General features: G+C 44.6%; 1 protein-coding gene across 1 annotated transcript in view; it reads right to left on the minus strand.

Annotated features, from left to right (window-relative positions):
* The window catches only part of CYTH2 (cytohesin 2), a 67,479-nt gene extending 47,587 nt beyond the window's left edge, over positions 1-19,892 (minus strand). The window contains exon 1 of the mRNA XM_089690999.1: positions 19,693-19,892. Coding sequence (XP_089547125.1) covers positions 19,693-19,711 — 19 coding nt within the window. The 5' untranslated portion in view covers positions 19,712-19,892. The remainder of the gene's footprint in view (positions 1-19,692) is intronic.
* Positions 19,893-20,129: the final 237 nt, after the last annotated feature.

Consider the following 20,129-nt stretch of genomic DNA (forward strand, 5'->3'; position numbering starts at 1 on the left):
CCTAATGTGCAAGCTAAGATGTATACCCAGGGGCGGACTGACCATTTGGAAACTCGGGCACTCCCCCGAGGGCCTGGGGTCAGTAGGGGGCCCCATGTGTTGCCCCTGGTACCTTTTTCATAGGCTTTTTTGAATTTGGGCAAGGACACAGGGGCCCCCATGATCCCCTATTGCCCGGGGGCCCCATGAGTTGTCAGTCCGCCCCTGTGTATACCCATTAAGCTTCATGTGCATGGGCAGTTTTAGGGTCCTTTCACATGGGCGTTCCTTTTTTTTTTTCTTCAGTTCAGTCACGTTTTTTCAAAGTTTACATCCGGTCGACATCCGGTCCAGTGTTTTTGCAGAACAAAAATAGGGGTTTCTTCCTTTCAAAAAAACGGATGTTAACGGTTGCGAAAATTAACGGATATAAAAAGATGTTTATCAGTTTACATCCGTAAGTCCATAAAAATACATGGGGTCCATTTTTCATCTGTAAACGGATGAAAAACAAACATACAGAACACCCGTGTGAAAGAGGCCTTAGACGTATGTTCTTCTGTAAAATGTAGATGGGTCTCCCAGCCCAGGGAGCTCTAGGTGCACATACAGCCGGTCATAGAAGTGAATAGCTGCACAAGGCCATACTTGGTTATAAAGCAGGTTGAGTATTTGCATACCTACATAAACGTGCAAGACATATTCCCCAAGCGTAGAAATTCTGAAAGCATCAACATATACCCGAGTACAGCCACATACAGCTATTCATTTTTATGGCCGCTTGCATCTCCCCAAGCAGTGAAAACTTCAAGCCTCCAACCATTCATGTGTATGAGGCCTCAGGCTTATGTAAAGGTTAACCCACTCAGATGCTTTTGTCTCAGGAACTCATGGTGAGATCTTCATGATGATTTCTAGGCTTGCCTGATTTACACAACCCTTTATATGGTCATAGTCAAAAGAAACTACTACATATTTCTGCATGCTCCATCCTAAGAGAATATAACCAAGATATTGCTCTTCATGCCCCCAAGTCAGACATCAGATTAACATTGTGACTAATACAGAACACACTGTACAGTACTAAAGAGCAGGCTGCCACATGCTTGCTCTGATACAGCAATAAAATATCTGTCATGCTTACAGCCTTTGCTTTTTAGAAAGAAAAAAAAAAAAAAAAAATCACAGCAATCTAGTTTAATAAAGCATCACAGTTCAGGAATGACTGAAAAGTCCAAGTTACACAAGATATCATCTAGCAACACCCATCAAATAGGTTAAAGGTTCTGCCTGCTCTTTAATAGGGCGCTCCGTACATTATCAGTGCTGATTTAACCAGCTGCTCAGTGCGGATACACTGCCTCTCATAGGCTTCTTCAGTAAATGCAAAATGCAGTCATTAAGCAGCAATGCTACAAGTAATCATCTCTTACCTGAACGTCGCGCAACACATACATTTACACAGAATGAGTGCCAATTCAATTCAAATGGGACTTAACTTCACCAAAAATTAAAGTTTAATATCCCTGACACTTGATTGTGTATAGTAAAAAAAAAAAAAATCAAAAAAATCAAACCACACACATACTGTACTTAGTAGTTCATGGTGTTCAGCATTCTCTGCCTTGCAGAGAAATTTACATCTGCCCGCTCTGCTCCCGTGCCACCATCTTGAGAGGATATCCTGCGTGTGTGCACGGTTCAGAGGAAGAGAAAGGAAAGATTTTATAACGGAGGAAGCAGAGATCTTGGCAGAAGAGCCCAGCACAAGAAGAGGCAAAAAGAGGACCAGGGATGAGAAGCCAGCTGACAACACTTCCCAGGGCCCCGGCCAATATGGCACCCTGCTACCCAAGAAATGTGCCAAACAGAATGATTGGGAGAGTCATCTGAAATGCAGGAAAGATGACGCAGGTAAGGATTTTTTATGATGAATATCCATATAGGACATTTGTGGGGGAAAAAAGTCCTCATAACTATGTCTGCGGTGTGAGATCTAAGGCACTGCTACCTCTGAGACACCAGATTTGGGGAGAGATTTGTTGATGCTACTTTGATGCTGCTCACTGTTCTCTCTGCTGCAGGCTCTGACATGAGGAAGCAAAGCTCTACTTTTACCAAGCTGGCCCTTTCCACACTGAGACAGTACAGAATGAGGACCGGCAAGTCAGTAATGGAGAAAAGATCAGTTGTAGGGATCCTATACACTAGGCATGTTAAAGTGAAACAGTGAGACACAAGTGACATAATGCTTTAACCACATCCCCGCCGCCCTATAGCATATACAGGTGAAACTCTAGAAAAATTAGAGCATCGTGCAAAAGTTCATTTATTTCAGTAATGCAACTTAAAAGGTGAAACTAATATATGAGATAGACTCATTACATGCAAAGCAAGATAGTTCAAGCCGTGATTTGTCATAATTGTGATGATTATGGCTTACAGCTCATGAAAACCCCAAATCCACAATCTCAGAAAATTATTACATGCAATCAATAAAACAAGGATTGTACATAGAACAATATCGGACCTCTAAAAAGTATAAGCATGCATATGTACTCAGTACTTGGTTTGGGCCCCTTTTGCAGCAATTACTGCCTCAATGCGGTGTGGCATGGAAGCTATCAGCCTGTGATACTGCTGAGGTGTTATGGAAGACCAGGATGCTTCAATAGTGGCCTTCAGCTCTTCTGCATTGTTCGGTCTCATGTCTCTCATCTTTCTCTTGGCAATGCCCCATAGATTTTCTATGGGGTTCAGGTCAGGAGAGTTTGCTGGCCAATCAAGCACAGTAATCCCACAATCATTGATCCAGGTTTTGGTGCTTTTGGCAGTGTGGGCAGGTGCCAGGTCCTGCTGGAAAATGAAGTCAGCATCCCCATAAAGCTCGTCTGCGGAAGGAAGCATGAAGTGCTCCAAAATCTCCTGGTAGACGTCTGCGTTGACCTTGAACTTAATGAAGCACAGTGGACCAACACCAGCAGATGACATGGCTCCCCAAATCAACACAGACTGTGGAAACTTCACACTGGACTTCAAGCATCTTGCAGTGTGTGCCTCTCCATTCTTCCTCCATACTCTGGGTCCTTGGTTTCCAAATGAGATGCAAAAGTTGCTCTCATCAGAAAAGAGGACTTTGGACCACTGAGCAATAGACCAGGTCTGTTTTTCTTTAGCCCAGGTAAGACGCTTCTGACGTTGTTTGTTGTTCAGACCGGCTTGACAAGAGGAATACGACATTTGAAACCCATGTCCAGGGTCCGTCTGTGTGTGGTGGCTCTTGATGCACGGACTCCAGCCTCAGTCCACTCCTTGTGAAAGTCCCCAACACTTTTGAATGGCCTTTTCCTGATAATCCTCTCCAGGCTGCGGTCATCCCTACTGCTTGTGCACCTTTTTCTTCCACATAACTTTCTATTAATGTGCTTTGATACAGCACTTTGGGAACATCCAACTTCTTTTGCAATTACCTTTTGAGGCTTTCCCTCCTTATGGAGGATGTCAATGATGGTTTTCTGCACAACTGTCAGGTCAGCAGTCTTTCCCATGATTGCGATTCCTACTGAACCAGACTGAGAGACCATTTAAAGGCTCAGGAACCCTTTGCAGGTGTTATGGCTTAATTAGCTGATTAGAGTGGGACACTTTGAGCCGAGAATATTGCAGCTTTTCACAATATTCTCATTTTCTGACATTGTGGATTTGGGGTTTTCATGAGCTGTAAGCCATAATCATCACAATTATGACAAATCACGGCTTGAACTATCTTGCTTTGCATGTAATGAGTCTATCTCATATATTAGTTTCACCTTTTAAGTTACATTACTGAAATAAATGAACTTTTGCACAATATTCAAATTTTTTGAGTTTCACCTGTATACATGATTTGGCTTTTCCGGGTAGGGGGCGTGCGCAAGCCGCGCATGAGCCCTACCCGCGCCGTTATTAGCAGCTGTCAATCACTGGGTCCTGGCTGGTGATTACCGAGGATCTCCAACGGGGAGGAGGGCTGCTTTGTTTACTAACAGTCCTCCTCCCTGACGGCTCGGGCACACTGCTCTGGATGGCTATGCACAGCACAGCCATCCAAAGCAGTGTGCTTACAGTGAAGCACCAACACACCGCCCCCAAGTAAAACACTCCCAGCACACAGTTAACCCTTTGATTGCCCCTCATGTTAACCCCTTGCTGCCCAGTGTCATTAGTACAGGGTCAGTGCTTTTAATTAGCACTGATCACTGTATTGGTGTCACTAGGGATGTCAGCGACACCAAGTCAGTCAGTTCCCCCCCCCCTCCCCCCCAGTGTTGGAATGCCCGCCACAGTCCCGCTATAAGTCGCTGATCACCACCATTACTAGTAAAAAAAACAAAAAAAAAAAACAATTCCAGTATCAATACCGCAATTTGTAAACACTATAAAACTTTCACGTAAACCAAAATTAATTTACACTTACGGGATTTTTTTTTTTAGCAAAGACATGTAGCAGAATACATTTTGGCCTAAATTTATGACGAAATTAGATTTTAGTTCTTTTACTGGACATGTTTAATAGCAACAATCTTGTTTTTTCCCTCAAAATTGTTTTCTTTTTATATAGCACAAAACAAAAACAAAAAAATAAATGCACAGGCTACCAAATACCACTGAAAGAAAGCTCAATTTGTGGGGAAAAAAAAAAAAAGGGCGTAAATTTGCAAATGTGTTTTTTTTGTGTGTTTTCTCTCAGAAAATAAACAATATGAAGCAGAAAAATGAGGAAGGAAGTGTGGCCTTTATCATTTGGGGAACAGCTGAGGTCTGGTTCAATTTAAGCCCTTAAAACTACAAAGTCCTGCGTCATTCAACCATCAGGTTGAATGAAGAAAAAGTACTCGATTCTCCCATCCATACATTTGAGGTGGATGTGGGAATCCTCCTGGCTGAGGAGTATTCTGACAGTGGGGAGGCTTCCCCGCCATCAGAATGCACTGATCAACACTGCTGTGTATAGCTGACAGCACTGATTGTGCTGCAAAAACTCAACGTGGTGGTTGTACAAAAGTTTAATCGGTAGGACTTCTGCATGACCATCCTGCCCATACATGGATTGAAATTCGGCCAGTCCCTACTGAACCAGCTGCATTTTGATCTGTGTATGGCTGAAGACTTTCTGCATGGGAAAAAAAAAAAAAAGTCCTCCTCCAAAAACAACTGAATCTTTGGGGCCCATTCACACCTTTCTAGTAAAGTGCGTCACTGCAATGTACATTACATGCCAGTTTTGAAAGCTACCCCAACATACTATGGCAATACAGCTCCAGCACACATGCAGTCCAGCACACCTGTTACCAAAACTCCTGTCACTGTTGTCAAAAATGGCGATCCCCCCCCCAAAAAATAAATAGGCTGCGCTAACACTTTGCACATTAACCTTTGAAACAAATAAATAAATAAACTACATTACCACAACGGACCAGGACTCTATGGTCTCAAGAAGCTCCAAGCATGGACTAGAGAGAAAATGTGGCAAACTTGTTTTAAAAGAGTAAGTGTTGATTCACACATGTGCAGTGCGGATTGAAGCTCAGGTTTCACAGCAAATTGATACTAGTTGTTCAGCGCTTCAGGTCAGGTTTACATCAGGTTCAGGTCAGGATATTATCCTGTTCACTACTGATGACATTCAGTTTAGGAACGATTCCCATATAAGCCAATAGCCTGTAATCTGCACCCGAACTGGACTGCACTGCTCAGAAATCGAACATAACTTTCAATCCGTACTGAATCCACACCACCTGTGCACCGGACATATGTGAACAGGCACCATAGGAAGCAATGTTATTTCACGTCATGTGGATTGGATGTGCTTCAAACCACATCCAAGCCACATATACAGTCATGGCCGAAATTGTTGGCACCCTTGATATTTCTCCAGGAAATCATGTATTTCTCACGAAACGTATTGCATTAACACATGTTTTGCTATACACATGTTTATTCCCTTTGTGTGTATTGGGACAAAACAAAAAAAGGGAGGAAAGAAAGCAAATTCGACATAATGTCACACAAACCTCCAAAAATGGGCTGGACAAAAGTATTGGCACCCTTTCACAACTGCGGATAAATAAGAATGTTACAAGCATGTGATGCTCCTGTAAACTCACCTGGGGCAAGTAACAGGTGTGGGCAATATAGAAATCACACCTGAAAGCAGATAAAAAGGAGAGACGTTCACTTAACCTTTGCATTGTGTGTCTGTCTGTGCCACACTAAGCATGGACAACAGAAAGAGGAGACGAGAACTGTCTGAGGACCTGAGAACCAAAATTGTGGCAAAATATCAACAATCTCAAGGTTACAAGTCCATCTCCAGAGAACTAGATTTGCCTTTGTCCACAGTGCGCAACATTATCAAGAAGTTTGCAACCCATGGCACTGTAGCTAATCTCCCTGGTCGTGGACGGATGAGGAAAATTGATGAAAGATTGCAACGCAGAATAGTCCGGATGGTGGATAAGCAGCCCCAAACATGTTCCAAAGACATTCAAGCTGTCCTGCAGGCTCAGGGAGCATCAGTGTCAGCGCGAACTATCCGTCGACATTTAAATGAAATGAAACGCTATGGCAGGAGACCCAGGAGGACCCCACTGCTGACACAGAGACATAAAAAAGCAAGACTACAGTTTGCCAAAATGTACTTGAGTAAGCCAAAAGCCTTCTGGGAAAACGTCTTGTGGACAGATGAGACCAAGATAGAGCTTTTCGGTAAAGCACATCATTCTACTGTTTACCGAAAACGGAATGAGGCCTACAAAGAACAAAACACAGTACCTACGGTAAAATATGGTGGAGGTTCAATGATGTTTTGGGGTTGTTTTGCTGCCTCTGGCACTGGGTGCCTTGACTGTGTGCAAGGCATCATGAAATCTGAGGATTACCAAAGGATTTTGGGTCGCACTGTAGGGCCCAGTGTCAGAAAGCTGGGTTTGCGTCCAAGATCCTGGGTCTTCCAGCAGGACAATGACCCCAAACATACGTCAAAAAGCACTCAGAAATGGATGGCAAAGAAGCGCTGGAGAGTTCTGAAGTGGCCAGCAATGAGCCCAGATCTAAATCCCATTGAACACCTGTGGAGAGATCTTAAAATTGCTGTTGGGAAAAGGTGTCCTTCCAATAAGAGAGACCTGGAGCTGTTTGCAAAGGAAGAGTGGTCCAAAATTCCGGGTGAGAGGTGTCAGAAGCTTATTGATGGTTATAGGAAGCGACTGATTTCAGTTATGTTTTCCAAAGGGTGTGCAACCAAATATTAAGTTAAGGGTGCCAATACTTTTGTCCAGCCCATTTTTGGGGTTTTGTGTGACATTATGTCATATTTGCTTTTCTGCCTCTGTTTTATATTTGTTCCAATACATACAAAGGGAATAAACATGTGTATAGCAAAACATGTGTTAATGCAATACCTTTTTTGTGTGAAATACTTGATTTTCAGGAAAAATATCAAGGGTGCCAACAATTTCGGCCATGACTGTATGTGAACCTGCACTAAATCATAATTTTTTTTTGCGCGTAAATATTTATAAACTAGCATGCCATTTGTTTATCAATATTTCACTATCATCCTCAACTTTTTATGAGGATGGCCTAATTCAAATGTAATATCCATTCAAGATATTTACAACATAGCTCAACAACTGATGACTACAAATAGAAGAATTGCAACATTCCTTTTCACCAACGAGCCTTTTTAAATAGGCCAAAGATGTTCTGTCTTAATTTACATCTTCCGAAACTGTCTGAGAAGCAATCCAAGTTTCAAACTGCCTTTGTTTCTGAAAGGATTCATAGAGTGGGGAAAAAATTCTACAGTGTCATTTACTGGCAAAAGAATGACAGAAAGGATTTAGACAGGAAGTGCAAGGAACTTGCTCATTTAAAAGCACAGGAACTACTCCTAGTCAAACATCTCGAAGGTCAAGTCAAGAATAATATACACATTGATAGTAATTATAAGGACGACACATTTCATAGGGCAGCCCTATAGCTTAGAGGTTAGCATTTCTGCTTTATGGCACTGGGATAGCGTCCTGGCTGAGATTCAGACTATCTGCATGTTATACTCTTCCTGGCTGAGATTCAGACTATCTGCATGTTATACTCTTCCTGTATTGGTTTCCTCTGGCTATTTCACTTTATTCTTCTATTCCAAAAACATGCTGCTAGGTTAATTGGATTCTAACCAAATCTACTTCATGCTGCATCTCAGTAACAAGGGAAAGATCTCCAAAGTGGCACACAAAAAAGAAAATGGACAGGTGCTGAGCCATTCCCTTCTCCATCCCTCTTTCATGCCATGGCTCTTTATAGACTATTTAGACGGCAGACATAAAAATTAATTTGACATTTTATTCTACATTCCTTCAATTCTCCCTTTGGCTGGATTTTTTTCATCTTTGTCAACTAGCTGACCTTAATTTTCACTTGGTAATAATTCCAGGCAAACTGGAGAGGATGATGATGAGACAAAAGTCTCTGTACCATGGCAGATTGAAAAACACTTTCAAGGTAAAATCACTATCTAGGAATTGCTGAAGAGCTGGGACATGAGACAAAGCAATAAGGAGTGTTCAATCCTATACTCCGCTTTCCTCCAGCTTCCACCTACAACACCTAGGCAAGGTCGATTACATTCACCAGATCTTGGCATAAGGAGAATGAGGAGTAGCCCAGAACCTACTGAGATGTTCCTGGAACTGTGTTGCATCAATGTCACCATCTGCACCACAAAAACTGGGAGGTAAGACAAGTAGAATACCCTTTATCCCTATACAGATGCCTTTAGTCAGAATTTCTACATGGGCAGGGAGGCACATTTAAAAAGCGAACCTTACATTTAGTGCAAGGTCCATTTTAAAGGTAAATGTCACCAATCGCTCTGTATCCACCTCCCCCCTCTGCCAATCCCTCCACTGGCTTCCGATTGCCCAACGCATAAAAATCAAATTACTAGCATTGACGTACAAAGCCATTCACAACGCTGCCCCAAACTACATCACCGACCTGATATCCATCTACCACCCAAAACGCACTCTCCGCTCCTCACAAGACCTCCTACTCTCCAGTTCCCTGGTCTACTCCTCCCATGCCCGTCTCCAGGGCTTCCCCCATCCTCTGGAACTCGCTACCCCAATCCATCAGACTGTCACCTACCCTCCTCCCCTTTAGGCGCAACCTGAAAACACATCTCTTCGGAGAAGCTTACCCAGCCCTCACCTAATTGCTGATCTCCTCCGCTCTTCCCACCACTCCATCCCCCACAGCTATTTCCTCCTGTACCACTCTCCCCTCCCTCCTAGATTGTAAGCTCCAAGGAGCAGGGCCCTCGAACCCCTCGTGTATCGCATTGTATTGTTACTGTACTGTCTCCCACTACAATGTACAGCACTGCGCAAACTATTGGCGCTATATAAATACTGTATAATAATAATAACCACAAAAGTAGAACTTACTGAATATATAGCTGTATCCTTTAAAAAAGTAAATTTCCACATGTCTAACTTGACCTAAAATAGGAATTACACATAAAAACAAAAGATCTAATCTGTAGAAGCTGTACGGGTAAGAGCTTTATATAATACCTATTATGCAAAGCATTATGCTGCCCAAAACATCAAAAGCAATGTTTTCCTGAGCAAAAGACAAAACAATACCTGCATGACCCGAGCTGTGGGTGTAGCCATCAGATCACTGTTACAGAAGCAGTAGGAATCCCATCTCATGACTCATGGACACAGGTCTGTTTAGCATTAGATACTACATCCCTACCTGAAATAATCCACACATCAATGACCAAAAAACACAATAGTGGCCTGAAAGAGAACACCACCTTGACCCTTAAGGGCAAACAGACGAAAGAACAAGCCTCAACCCGCTGACATGCTCCACTGCTCTATCAGATCCCTCAGGAAATACCCAGTTTCTCGATATGGTGGGCACATGGACTTGGTCCCTTTCTTCCAGCATGCAATGCTCAGGCCTCAAGCACATGATCCTTCTGCATCTATGGCCAGTTCATTATAGTAGAGTTACAGGGTTTACATTAATGCTTCTTTCACACCATGGCAATACGTTGTGGTGCATTTATCACACACACATTAAAGTGCACTGCATTAATGCACGTTCGTTTGAAATGGCTGCCAACGCGCCACAACTAACCAAGAAAAAAAAAAAAAAAAAAATCCCATCCGTGCCAGGTTCTGTTATGCAGCATGCCACAACACACAGCAGTTCATTACCATGCATTGTGGGGAGCTGCAATGCAGATGCCTTGGGGGGCAAATCACCAGCTGCAAAGCATGAACTAAGCCATCTGCCTGTATACTTGTTTTCAGAGCTGACATTTGCAGGGCACTTGGGAGGGGTCAGAAATGCCTGCACTCAGAAGTGGTCAGATAAAGGCTACAATGGCTGTGAATGAGCCCCAGAGCTGAACACGCGTCTAGCAGCTAATCCTTGTCTGGTATCCCACAGTCCAGACAACATTTGGTCATATGGTGGTTACAGACCACCCACAGACAAAATAATAGTCTTATGAGTAAACTTTCTGAAATCCTTTCGGACTACATGTATAATAGGTCTTACATCAAGGCATCACACCATATGTGCAGTAAAACGGATGGAAATTGACAAGCAGATTTCACTTGCAGAGACATCAGTTTTCTTGAACGCTTCAAGGAGTTTTATACACATTGCAGATTTCTGTGCAGAAAAAAATCCGCACGCGACACTGGTGTTGTGGTGTGAACAGGATACATAGAAAACAATTGATTTTGCTGTGCCCTTTGCAGAACATGTGCAGAAAAACTGAAGCCTCTGCACCATGGTATGAACGAGCCCTAATGCCCCGTACACACGATAAGAAAATCGTACGAAAAATTTTGCGGAACCACTGATTGAACAATTTTCTCTTAGTTGATGAGCAGGATGTTTTAACTAATAACAATATTGTGAATGAAAAATGTTGTTTTACATACGAACGACTGATTTTCTATGTGGTGGTATGACGGTCAGAGGAAAAAAAAAAAAGTCTATTAAGTGCTATCACACATGAGCGGAAACAGAAGATGACTCGGATGTTTATGTCCAACGAATCTTCGTAAACACGAACAAAAAATCCAAAATGTTAAAAGTAGATTGGCCTAATGAGATAATGAAACCAGAATTCTGCATATTATATGTATCCCTATTTATGTATATAGGTAATGTAAACTATATTATACTCATTGCTGTTAATTGTTGTGTATATCGCGCGTTCTGGCCGGAAGGGCGTGGCTACAAGGTCACACGCGCACTGCATCACTTCCACTTGTATGGAAGACGCCAACACCATGTATTGCCCGAACGATATTTTTAGATTGGTTAACGTGGGCCATGATTTCGACCAACCAACGAACGCCGATCAGTCGATTTTCTAATCTTGTATCCCCACCTTAACACTACCAGGAAATAAATCAATCATCTTTAGTTTTGGAGCCCAGCAAAAAATAATCTACTTGTCCACTGCTGCATATTACATCCACACAAAACCTTTTTTCCTTACACTGGCCATACACTAGAATTTTGTTTGAAATGTTTTGTTTTAAGAATGTCCTTTCAATGTTCTAATTGGTAGTGAGGTCAAATCAACATTAATTTTTGGCCACAGTGATGGGAAGACCGGAAGGAACAGGATGGAAAATTGTTCTTGAACAAATCCCTTACAGTGTTTGTGGTTTTCAATCAGGAAGTTACATCCACTGCAAAATCTGGCACACACGCCCTCATATCTATGGATATCCTCAGACATGGAACAGATCCCTCAGACAATGTCAGAAGACTAAGTTGAAATCCTATTAAGAGGCAGCTGTCAGAAAAATTGGGAAGATGCTGGTGTTTAACCAGCTATAACCACTTTGCTGTGAAGAGCAAGATTACATAATCCCATGTCAGGAATATTACGTGTATCCATTGCAGTTCACCACATCCTACCCGGGAGCACACGGCATGTGAGTACAATCTGGTTGGGTCATGCTTCCAGATACTGACACAGCTCCTTGGGTGCCAATAAACAACTCCGTTTTCTGAATCACTATGGATTCTTTTGTAATACTGTTTATTTTACACAGCCTCGGGGTATATTATACATCTATTACGATTGCATGAATTGTACACAGCTGCACCTTTTCTCCCCAGAGTGATAGGGAAGGTAAAAAACAAACTGCCGAAAGGGACGAGCAAAGGATAATACCGGGCTGCAAGGTAAACTAATCCATGAGGAGGCAAGGTATGAAGAAGTTATGGTCATTAAGGTGGCTCATTGCTGCACCACTGTCTCACAGAACGCATACATTGGGCAATAGCGGTCCACAACCTAGCATACGGCATTTCAACTATCCAAGCAAAAAGTACAAATCTATGTACTAACCATAAGCCACGCACCCTTATTTTATCGTCACACCAAGGACTTATCCAATGTACACTGTTCAAAGACCATGTGCCAAGAGTAACTATACTGTGCAAAGTGCAGTACAGCTGGCCATAGATGGATTGAAATGTGGCTGCTTCAGCAGAGACCAGAGGAATTTCACCCCATAAATGGGGACTGTGCTTTTACAGAAGTTAGTCTACCGATCGACTTCTCATCAACTGCCCTGTTGGATGTTACTTTCTTGATCAGTGCCGCAGTCCATAGCCTATGGTGCTGATCAGTGCATTCTGGGGGCAGCGAAGTCTCCTCACAGTCAAAATACAATAGATCAGAGGAAGGATGTACCATCCATCTTGAATGTGTGGATGGGGAAAGCTGGTCAGTTTTTTTCTGTTCAATAGGAAAAAAAAAATTACTAATGTATGGGCTGCCTAACCCCCAATGGGGTCAGGCATTAATCCTACGTTGCCTGGCAACTAAAAAGCCCCAAGAATATTTTGGTACAACAAAAAAGTGTTCTGCTGGGAGTCCTTGCGGCCTTTTCAATTACTTTATTGATTTATTGGGTATGGCTTGTGTTAAGCCCCTTCAGTTTCAGTGAAAACACATTGCTACCAGCAAGTCTTCCACTATGTAGCATGTTTGCCATACCTTGTCCACAGGTACTGAACTTACGAGATAGATTTAAATTCCAAGTCCACCTTCCACAGTGTGTTTAACCGCTTGGTAACCGTGCTATAACTGAATGACGGCTACAACGCGGTTACCCAGTTCAGGGAGGGCGTCATATGAAGTCCAAGTCCACCTTCCACAGTGTGTTTAACCGCTTGGTAACCGTGCTATAACTGAATGACGGCTACAACGCGGTTACCCAGTTCTGGGAGGGCGTCATATGAAGTCCAAGTCCACCTTCCACAGTGTGTTTAACCACTTGGTAACCGTGCTATAACTGAATGACGGCTACAACGCGGTTACCCAGTTCTGGGAGGGCGTCATATGAAGTCCTCCCAGAAAGTGCCCACTTGGTGATCTCCGCGATTGCTGTGTCCTACGGACACAGCTGATCATATGATGAGGTAAAAGGCCAATCCCAGCGGCCTTTTACCAAGTGATCAGCTGTGTCCAATACCACAGCAGATCACGGAGTAAATACAGTTAGCAGTTATCAGGGCAGCAATTTCCTCATGGTGTCTCCAGAAATGTCAGAGGGGAAATCTTTCAACTGGGACACTGGTTCCTATAGCTCTACTTTAACATGACAAGCTCATCTGAAACCACAATACTCAACAAGCAGCAAGCATTCTATAGAAAACAGGATTTTTAATTTATACAGACAATATTGTCACCAATGTTGACCTCCGAGTGGGGCCATTAATACAAAGCCCTGCACCAGATTTAGAACCACCTCTCTGGGGTAGACATTGATAGACTGGTGGTGTCGCTCTTCACACAAGGTATTCCTACAAGCTGAATTGCACAGGTCCCATAGTGCAGCATCTACCACTGTAGAGAATCTTGTTGCAAAAGCAGCAACAACAACAAATTAAAGCCTGAATTCACACATCGTAGGAAGGACTTAAAGACCATTTATATCTACGCGTTTTAATGTCAATGCACACAAAGTTTAGACATCTTTTTAAATGGTTCTAGTTCACATCTGTGCGATACGCTGACACAGGTCGTGCATTGATGTACTGACCTATGTAGTAGAGCCTACGGATGACAATGACAGGACATGAAAAGGCAAGATTGTTGCGGGTGCACATTAAAACTTGTGAAAAAGTGCACAAAAGCAGGGACAATTTTAATTATCGGAGCCTGTAGGTTTTCAACTTCTGGCCCCACAAATAACATCCCTCTTCTGGGATCATCTAAGCTAAGGGGTCTCCAACCTTCTACAGAAAGGACCAGTTTACTATCCTTCAGACTTTAACCACTTGCCCTCCAACCTATAGTAGAAGTACTGCTACAGGGTGGCAGGGCTGTGCAAAATCACGTATATATACGCGATTTGCATTTCAGGGTAGGGGGCGCGATTGCCGCCCTACCCATGCCACTATTGGTGACTAGAGATGTCAATCACAGAGTCTGACCGAATAATTCCCAGCCGGCGATCGTCGAGGAAAACTGACAGGGGAGACACCTGTGTGTAAACAACACAGATCTCTGTCCTGTCAGCATGGACATGCTGTTTTATGTCTCTCTGCACAGCAGAACAAAACAAACAGCATGTCTCCCTAGTAAAACACAACACACAGTTAACCCTTTGATCACCCCAGATATTTCTCTAAATCAGCCTCTCTCAACTGAGGTGCCGCCAGAGGTCTTCCGGGGTGCCGTGGGGAGCATGGCTGTCACTTGAGCCCGAACTCCTGATCCCCAGCTGCACTGTACGCCGGCACCAAGAGCCGACAGACCACTGAGCAAAGTGAAAGCAAAGGGAAGGGGAATGTCTTGTGCTCTCTGCTTCTTCCTAGAGTGCAGTACCCAGCTCTGTGATGGAAGCTAATGTACTGCAACTTTTCATAATGCTGTACACATGTGCCTGTGTACATGTATGTGTGCGTACATGCTTGTGTTTTTATATGTGTGTATATATATTATTTTACTTTTAACATTTGACTCCCTATTACTGTCCTATCAGAACTGTGTTTTTAAGACTTGTTCATAATAGCAGCAAGGACTGCTGCTTCTCTGAAAAGCAATCCATACTCAGATCGCTTTTCAGAGGCATTTGACAGGTGGTAAAGAGGATGTTTAACCCCAGCATCAATCACCACACTTCAATTGCATGAATGCACACAGTTGCAGGGTGGTTGTAGTTCAACTCCATTCACCTGGAGGTATGCTTCCAGCTGTGGCAACAGCATGTGTATACCCCCAGCTGCTGTCCCTGCAGCTAAAGAGGGAGCAGTTGGGGGTAGTAAAAGCAGCTCAATTGCGTGGTTTACCGCCCTCCAACCTCACAGGTGAACAGGCCCTTGGTTCACATCTGTGTGGCTGTGTGTAGGGTAGCCCATTCATTTCAATGGTCTGCCTTACCTGCAGGAATGCAGGGAAAGTCGTCCCTAATCTTAGTTTAGAAATTGCACCACACCAAAAACAACCCGCATTCGCCAATGTATGGGGTAACCCTAAAGAGCAAAGCATTTGTCTGCATGTCAGGAATGAGCGCGATTTCACATGCGTTCCGCGACACACAGTAACGTGAACCAAGCCTTGGACAGGGGTGCCTCGTGACTGAAAATACTTTTCAAGGGCGCCCGACTGGAAAAAGGTTGAGAAACACTGCTCTAAATTATTGATAAAGATGGTAGTGAAACCTGACAGGGACCCATCTCCACTCAACCCCCCAAAATATATTTTCTCCCTATTAACCGCTTCCTGACCGACCTATAGCAGAACTACTGCTACAGGGGGGCAGGGCTGCACAAAATCACGTATATATATGCGTGATTTTGCATTTGCAAGCCAGAGATTCCCCGCTGGCACCCGGTGATCGCCAACAAACACTGACAGGGGAGAGGTCTGTATGTAAACAATACAGATCTCTCCCATCAGCACCAGCATGCTGCGTTGTATTGCCCTGCAAAGCAGCATGCTTACACAGTAAAACACACAGCACAGTTAGTAAAACAGCACACAGTTAACCCTTTGATCACCCTAGATGTTAACCCCTTCCTGCCCAGTGCCATTAGTAGAGTGTCAGTGCTTTTTATTAGAAATGATCACTGTATTAGTGTCACTAGGAATTTCAGTGGCAGTTAATTTTCCCCAGTGTCAGAATGCTCACCGCAGTCCAGCTATAAGTCGCTGATTGCTGCCATTACTAGTACAAAAAAAGAACATTTAAATTCCAGTATATATATATATATATATATATATCAATCACCATTTGTAGATGCTATAACTTTCACATAAACCAAATTAAATTACGCATGTTGTGATTTTATTTTTTTTTCTTCAGCAAAGACATGTAGCAAAATACATTTTGGCTTAAATTTATGAAGAAATTTTATTTTTTTTACTGGACATGTTTTATAGCAAAATGTCAAAAATATTGGGCTTTTTTTTCAAAATTGTTGGTCTTTTTTTGTTTATAGCACAAAAATAAAAAATGCAGAGGTGACCAAATACCACCAAAAGAAAGCTCTATTTGTGGGGAAAAAAAAGGGGACATGTCATTTATGTACAGCATTGCATGAACACGCAATTGTCAGTTAAAGTAACGCAGCGCTGTATCACAAAAAAATGGCTTGGTCAGGAAGGGGGGTAAATCCTCTGGAGGGGCAAATGTATAAAGAGGTCAGACTGTGGCCAGTGGGAGTAGAAAATGTCCTGGTGTCAGTAATAACACCCTATCACTGGTGTCAGGGAGAGGAATAGTGGCCTATTGTTGGTGTCAATGTCGGAATAGTACCCCAGTACTGGTGTCTGTGGGAGCAATAGTGTCCCAACATTGGTGTCGCTGGGAGGAATAGCGCCCCACCGCTGGGAGGAATAGCGCCCCACCGCTGGGAGGAATAGCGCCCCACCGCTGGGAGGAATAGCGCCCCACCGCTGGGAGGAATAGCGCCTCAAGGGTTGGATAAAGGCTAACAAAAGCCGCAGTTTGGAGATGACAAATCTAGCTAAAAATTATACATGAAAAAGCCACCGCATCCTCATCTCTGCCACCCAAAGACATGTGGCTACTGAGTCTAATTGTGTGGAAAGGCATCCACCTCAATCAACCAGAGCAGATCCTGATAACGCCTGACCCTACACCGCATAAGAGTCCTTGCACACAATACTGAAGTAACAGCGCTGGATCTTCCTGGCAGAAAGTCGATGCGTATACCTGGAAAACGTCCAAAACACATATGCCCAGAAAAACTCCTGAAGGAATTATCTATCTCCTAGAACTAAAGGGAGGTGTCATTTCCATGTGTAAAATACTGACTAGTAATGCAGATTTTTGCAATGCACTGAATTCAGATCAGTAAAAAAAAAGAAAAAACAAAAAAACCTAAGAACGGGAGATTTTTGCAGCTTGGGCAAGAGCCCATAAAGCACATAGAAATGTGAACCACTGTGACCAGCAGACAAGACTCGGGGTAGGTCCCACTATTCTGCAGGAAGAATTGGGCAATAGGCATCCATCTCCCAGCCTACTGATCTCTGCCCATATACTGAGCTTTCATTTCTACACACACCCCCCAGTTGAACATCCTCAGCAGAAACATCCATTGTGGTCTCCCAGCCATTCTGTACAATTCCCCTCAAAGTCTGAAGGAGGTAAGTGATCAGCCATCTATAGTCTATGCAGCCATTCCCAACCTTGACACAGAGGAACCTCAGAAATAACCTTCAGGTCTCAGGAAGTCCAGCTAATCACTTTCTATCTATAACTCCCAGTGTGAGGAGGAAGTAGAAATAGGAGGCGGTATGCAGTGCGCTCTGTATGATTGACACCTCTATAGCAATGTACCACAATAAGGGCGAAAACCCCACAAAAACCACCTTCTGGCTACCTTCACATCCATCCGCTTTTCTTCCATTTTGCATTTAAAAAAGTGAAAAAAAAAACAAAAAAAAAAAACATGAAAATTAAATCCTATGGAACTCTTCACACTGGTCAGTTGCGGATGCGTTGCATTTTTCAAAGTTCTCCTTGCCACATTTTAGGTACGGTAAAGAAAAAACCCACACCAAAAACGCACCTCCCCATTGAAATGAATTGAAAATGCGTCCAAAACACACCCACAGCATAAACGCACCTCCAAAAATGCACCCACAGTTGTGTTTCTGGTGCGTTTGAGTCACATGTCAGGTGAAAAAAACGCATCAAAACCACACATACCACATTTCTGCAACTGAGCAGTGTGAAAGTAGCCTTAAAGCAGAGCTCCACCCAAAAGGGGAAGTTCCGCTTTAAGGACTGCTCCCCCGCTCCCCATTAAGGATTGGCACCTTTGTGGGGAGCGGGTACGCGAATTTGACAGGTACCCACTCCTACTTCCGGTCCGATCGCCAGGGGTAGGCAACCTGTGGTTCTCTAGCTGTTGTGGAACTACATTTCCCATGAGCCATTGCAAAGATTACAAAACTGACAGTTACAGCTATGACTTGCAGAGGCATGATGGAACTTGTAGTCCTGCAGCTCTCAGGTTGCCTAACCCTGGCCTAGGATATGAGAAGTGGAAGGTGTCCTCCCTCCCTGTAGTCTTTTGGGACACTTGACAAGTCCCAGAAGACTACAGGACCAATCATGAAGCGCAACACTACTCGCGCATGCGCAATGGGTACCCGGCTGTGAAGCCGCAAGCTATCACACCCAGGTGCCTACACTGAAGATGCCGGCCTCCTGGAATACAGGACAGCCAGTGAAACGGGCTGCGGGGGACACAAAGTCAGCAGCTACAGTTTTTGGAGCTGCTGACTTATTTTTTGACAGGTGAGTGGAACTCCGCTTTAACAGATACGCAGATGGTGGGGTTTGCCGGTCTCCAGGAGATGCCACGGCGCTCCTCGGGAGACAGGGCCCCCCCACCAACCACGCCGCTCCTCAGGAGACGGGGCCCCCCCCCCACCTCGGAAGACAGGGACCCCTCTGCTCCTCGGGAGACATGAGGCCCCCTGCCACGGAGCTCCATGGGAGCTGGGCCCCCCAAATCGCCACGGCGCTCCTCGGGAGTTGCGCCCCCCAAATCGCCACGGCGCTCCGCGGGAGATGCACCCCCCAAATCCCCACAGCGCTCCTCGGGAGATGGGCCCCCCACATCGCTCCTCGGGAGATGGGCCCCCCACATCGCTCCTCGGGAGATGGGCCCCCCATCCTAACTGATGAAGAGGTCTGGGGTTAGCAGTAATCAGAGAGGTCGGACTGTGTAGTCTGACAGCAGTTATCTATGGACACAGCGGACAATCCGTACAGCAGCCATGACCACACAGCGATCGCCAGGACCGGATGGGCTCAGGAATACACTGATAGGAGGACTCTCCCGCTCTATGCTCCGGGTTCCCGATCCCCCTCCTCCCCCCCCCCCATCAGGTGCGATATCCATCTACAGCGCTCAGCCTCCCCCACCACACCAGGGCTGCACCATTCCGCCCCCCCAACATGAACAAATGGCACCTCCTCCACACACAATAGTAGCACCCGGCACCAACACGGAGCACCCTGCCTTCTTCCCGGGATCCGGGCCCATACACGGACACCTGACCATTCACCTCACCGCAGACACCCCCCAACCCCGTTTTGTTAGTACGCTCCGCAGCCCACTTACTGTAAACGGTATCGTCCATGTTGAAGGAAATGGGGGCCGATGACTCGACAATCACACTCCGCCGTCAGCTATCCCCCTCACTAATATCCCCTCAAGCACAACGGCTGTGATATTGCTCAAAGCGGCCAACATTCATCAAGCAACACACCCAGCTCCCCGTTCACCCATATCCCACCCACTGGCTTCTAAGCAGCCACTCTCCAATCCCTCCCACTGCCCTGACCGACAGCGGCGTCCACCAATCCAGAGTCCGGTCATAGAAAAGGCCAGGCGGAATGTGGGCGGCCCTCAAGGACCCCTTTGTTTCGAGGCTGTGCTTTGGTTGGTGATGGACAGGCATAGCGTCCTATTACAGGCGGGATTCCTTATCACAGGACTTGAAGGAGAGGAGACTGGCCAATCATATTCCCTGATAGGCTTGAGGGCGGGGCGCACTC

Source organism: Staurois parvus, unplaced genomic scaffold, assembly GCF_062004578.1.
Source record: "Staurois parvus isolate SC_StPar_1 unplaced genomic scaffold, SC_StPar_1.0 ptg000548l, whole genome shotgun sequence".
In the NCBI taxonomy this organism is placed as follows: domain Eukaryota; kingdom Metazoa; phylum Chordata; class Amphibia; order Anura; family Ranidae; genus Staurois; species Staurois parvus.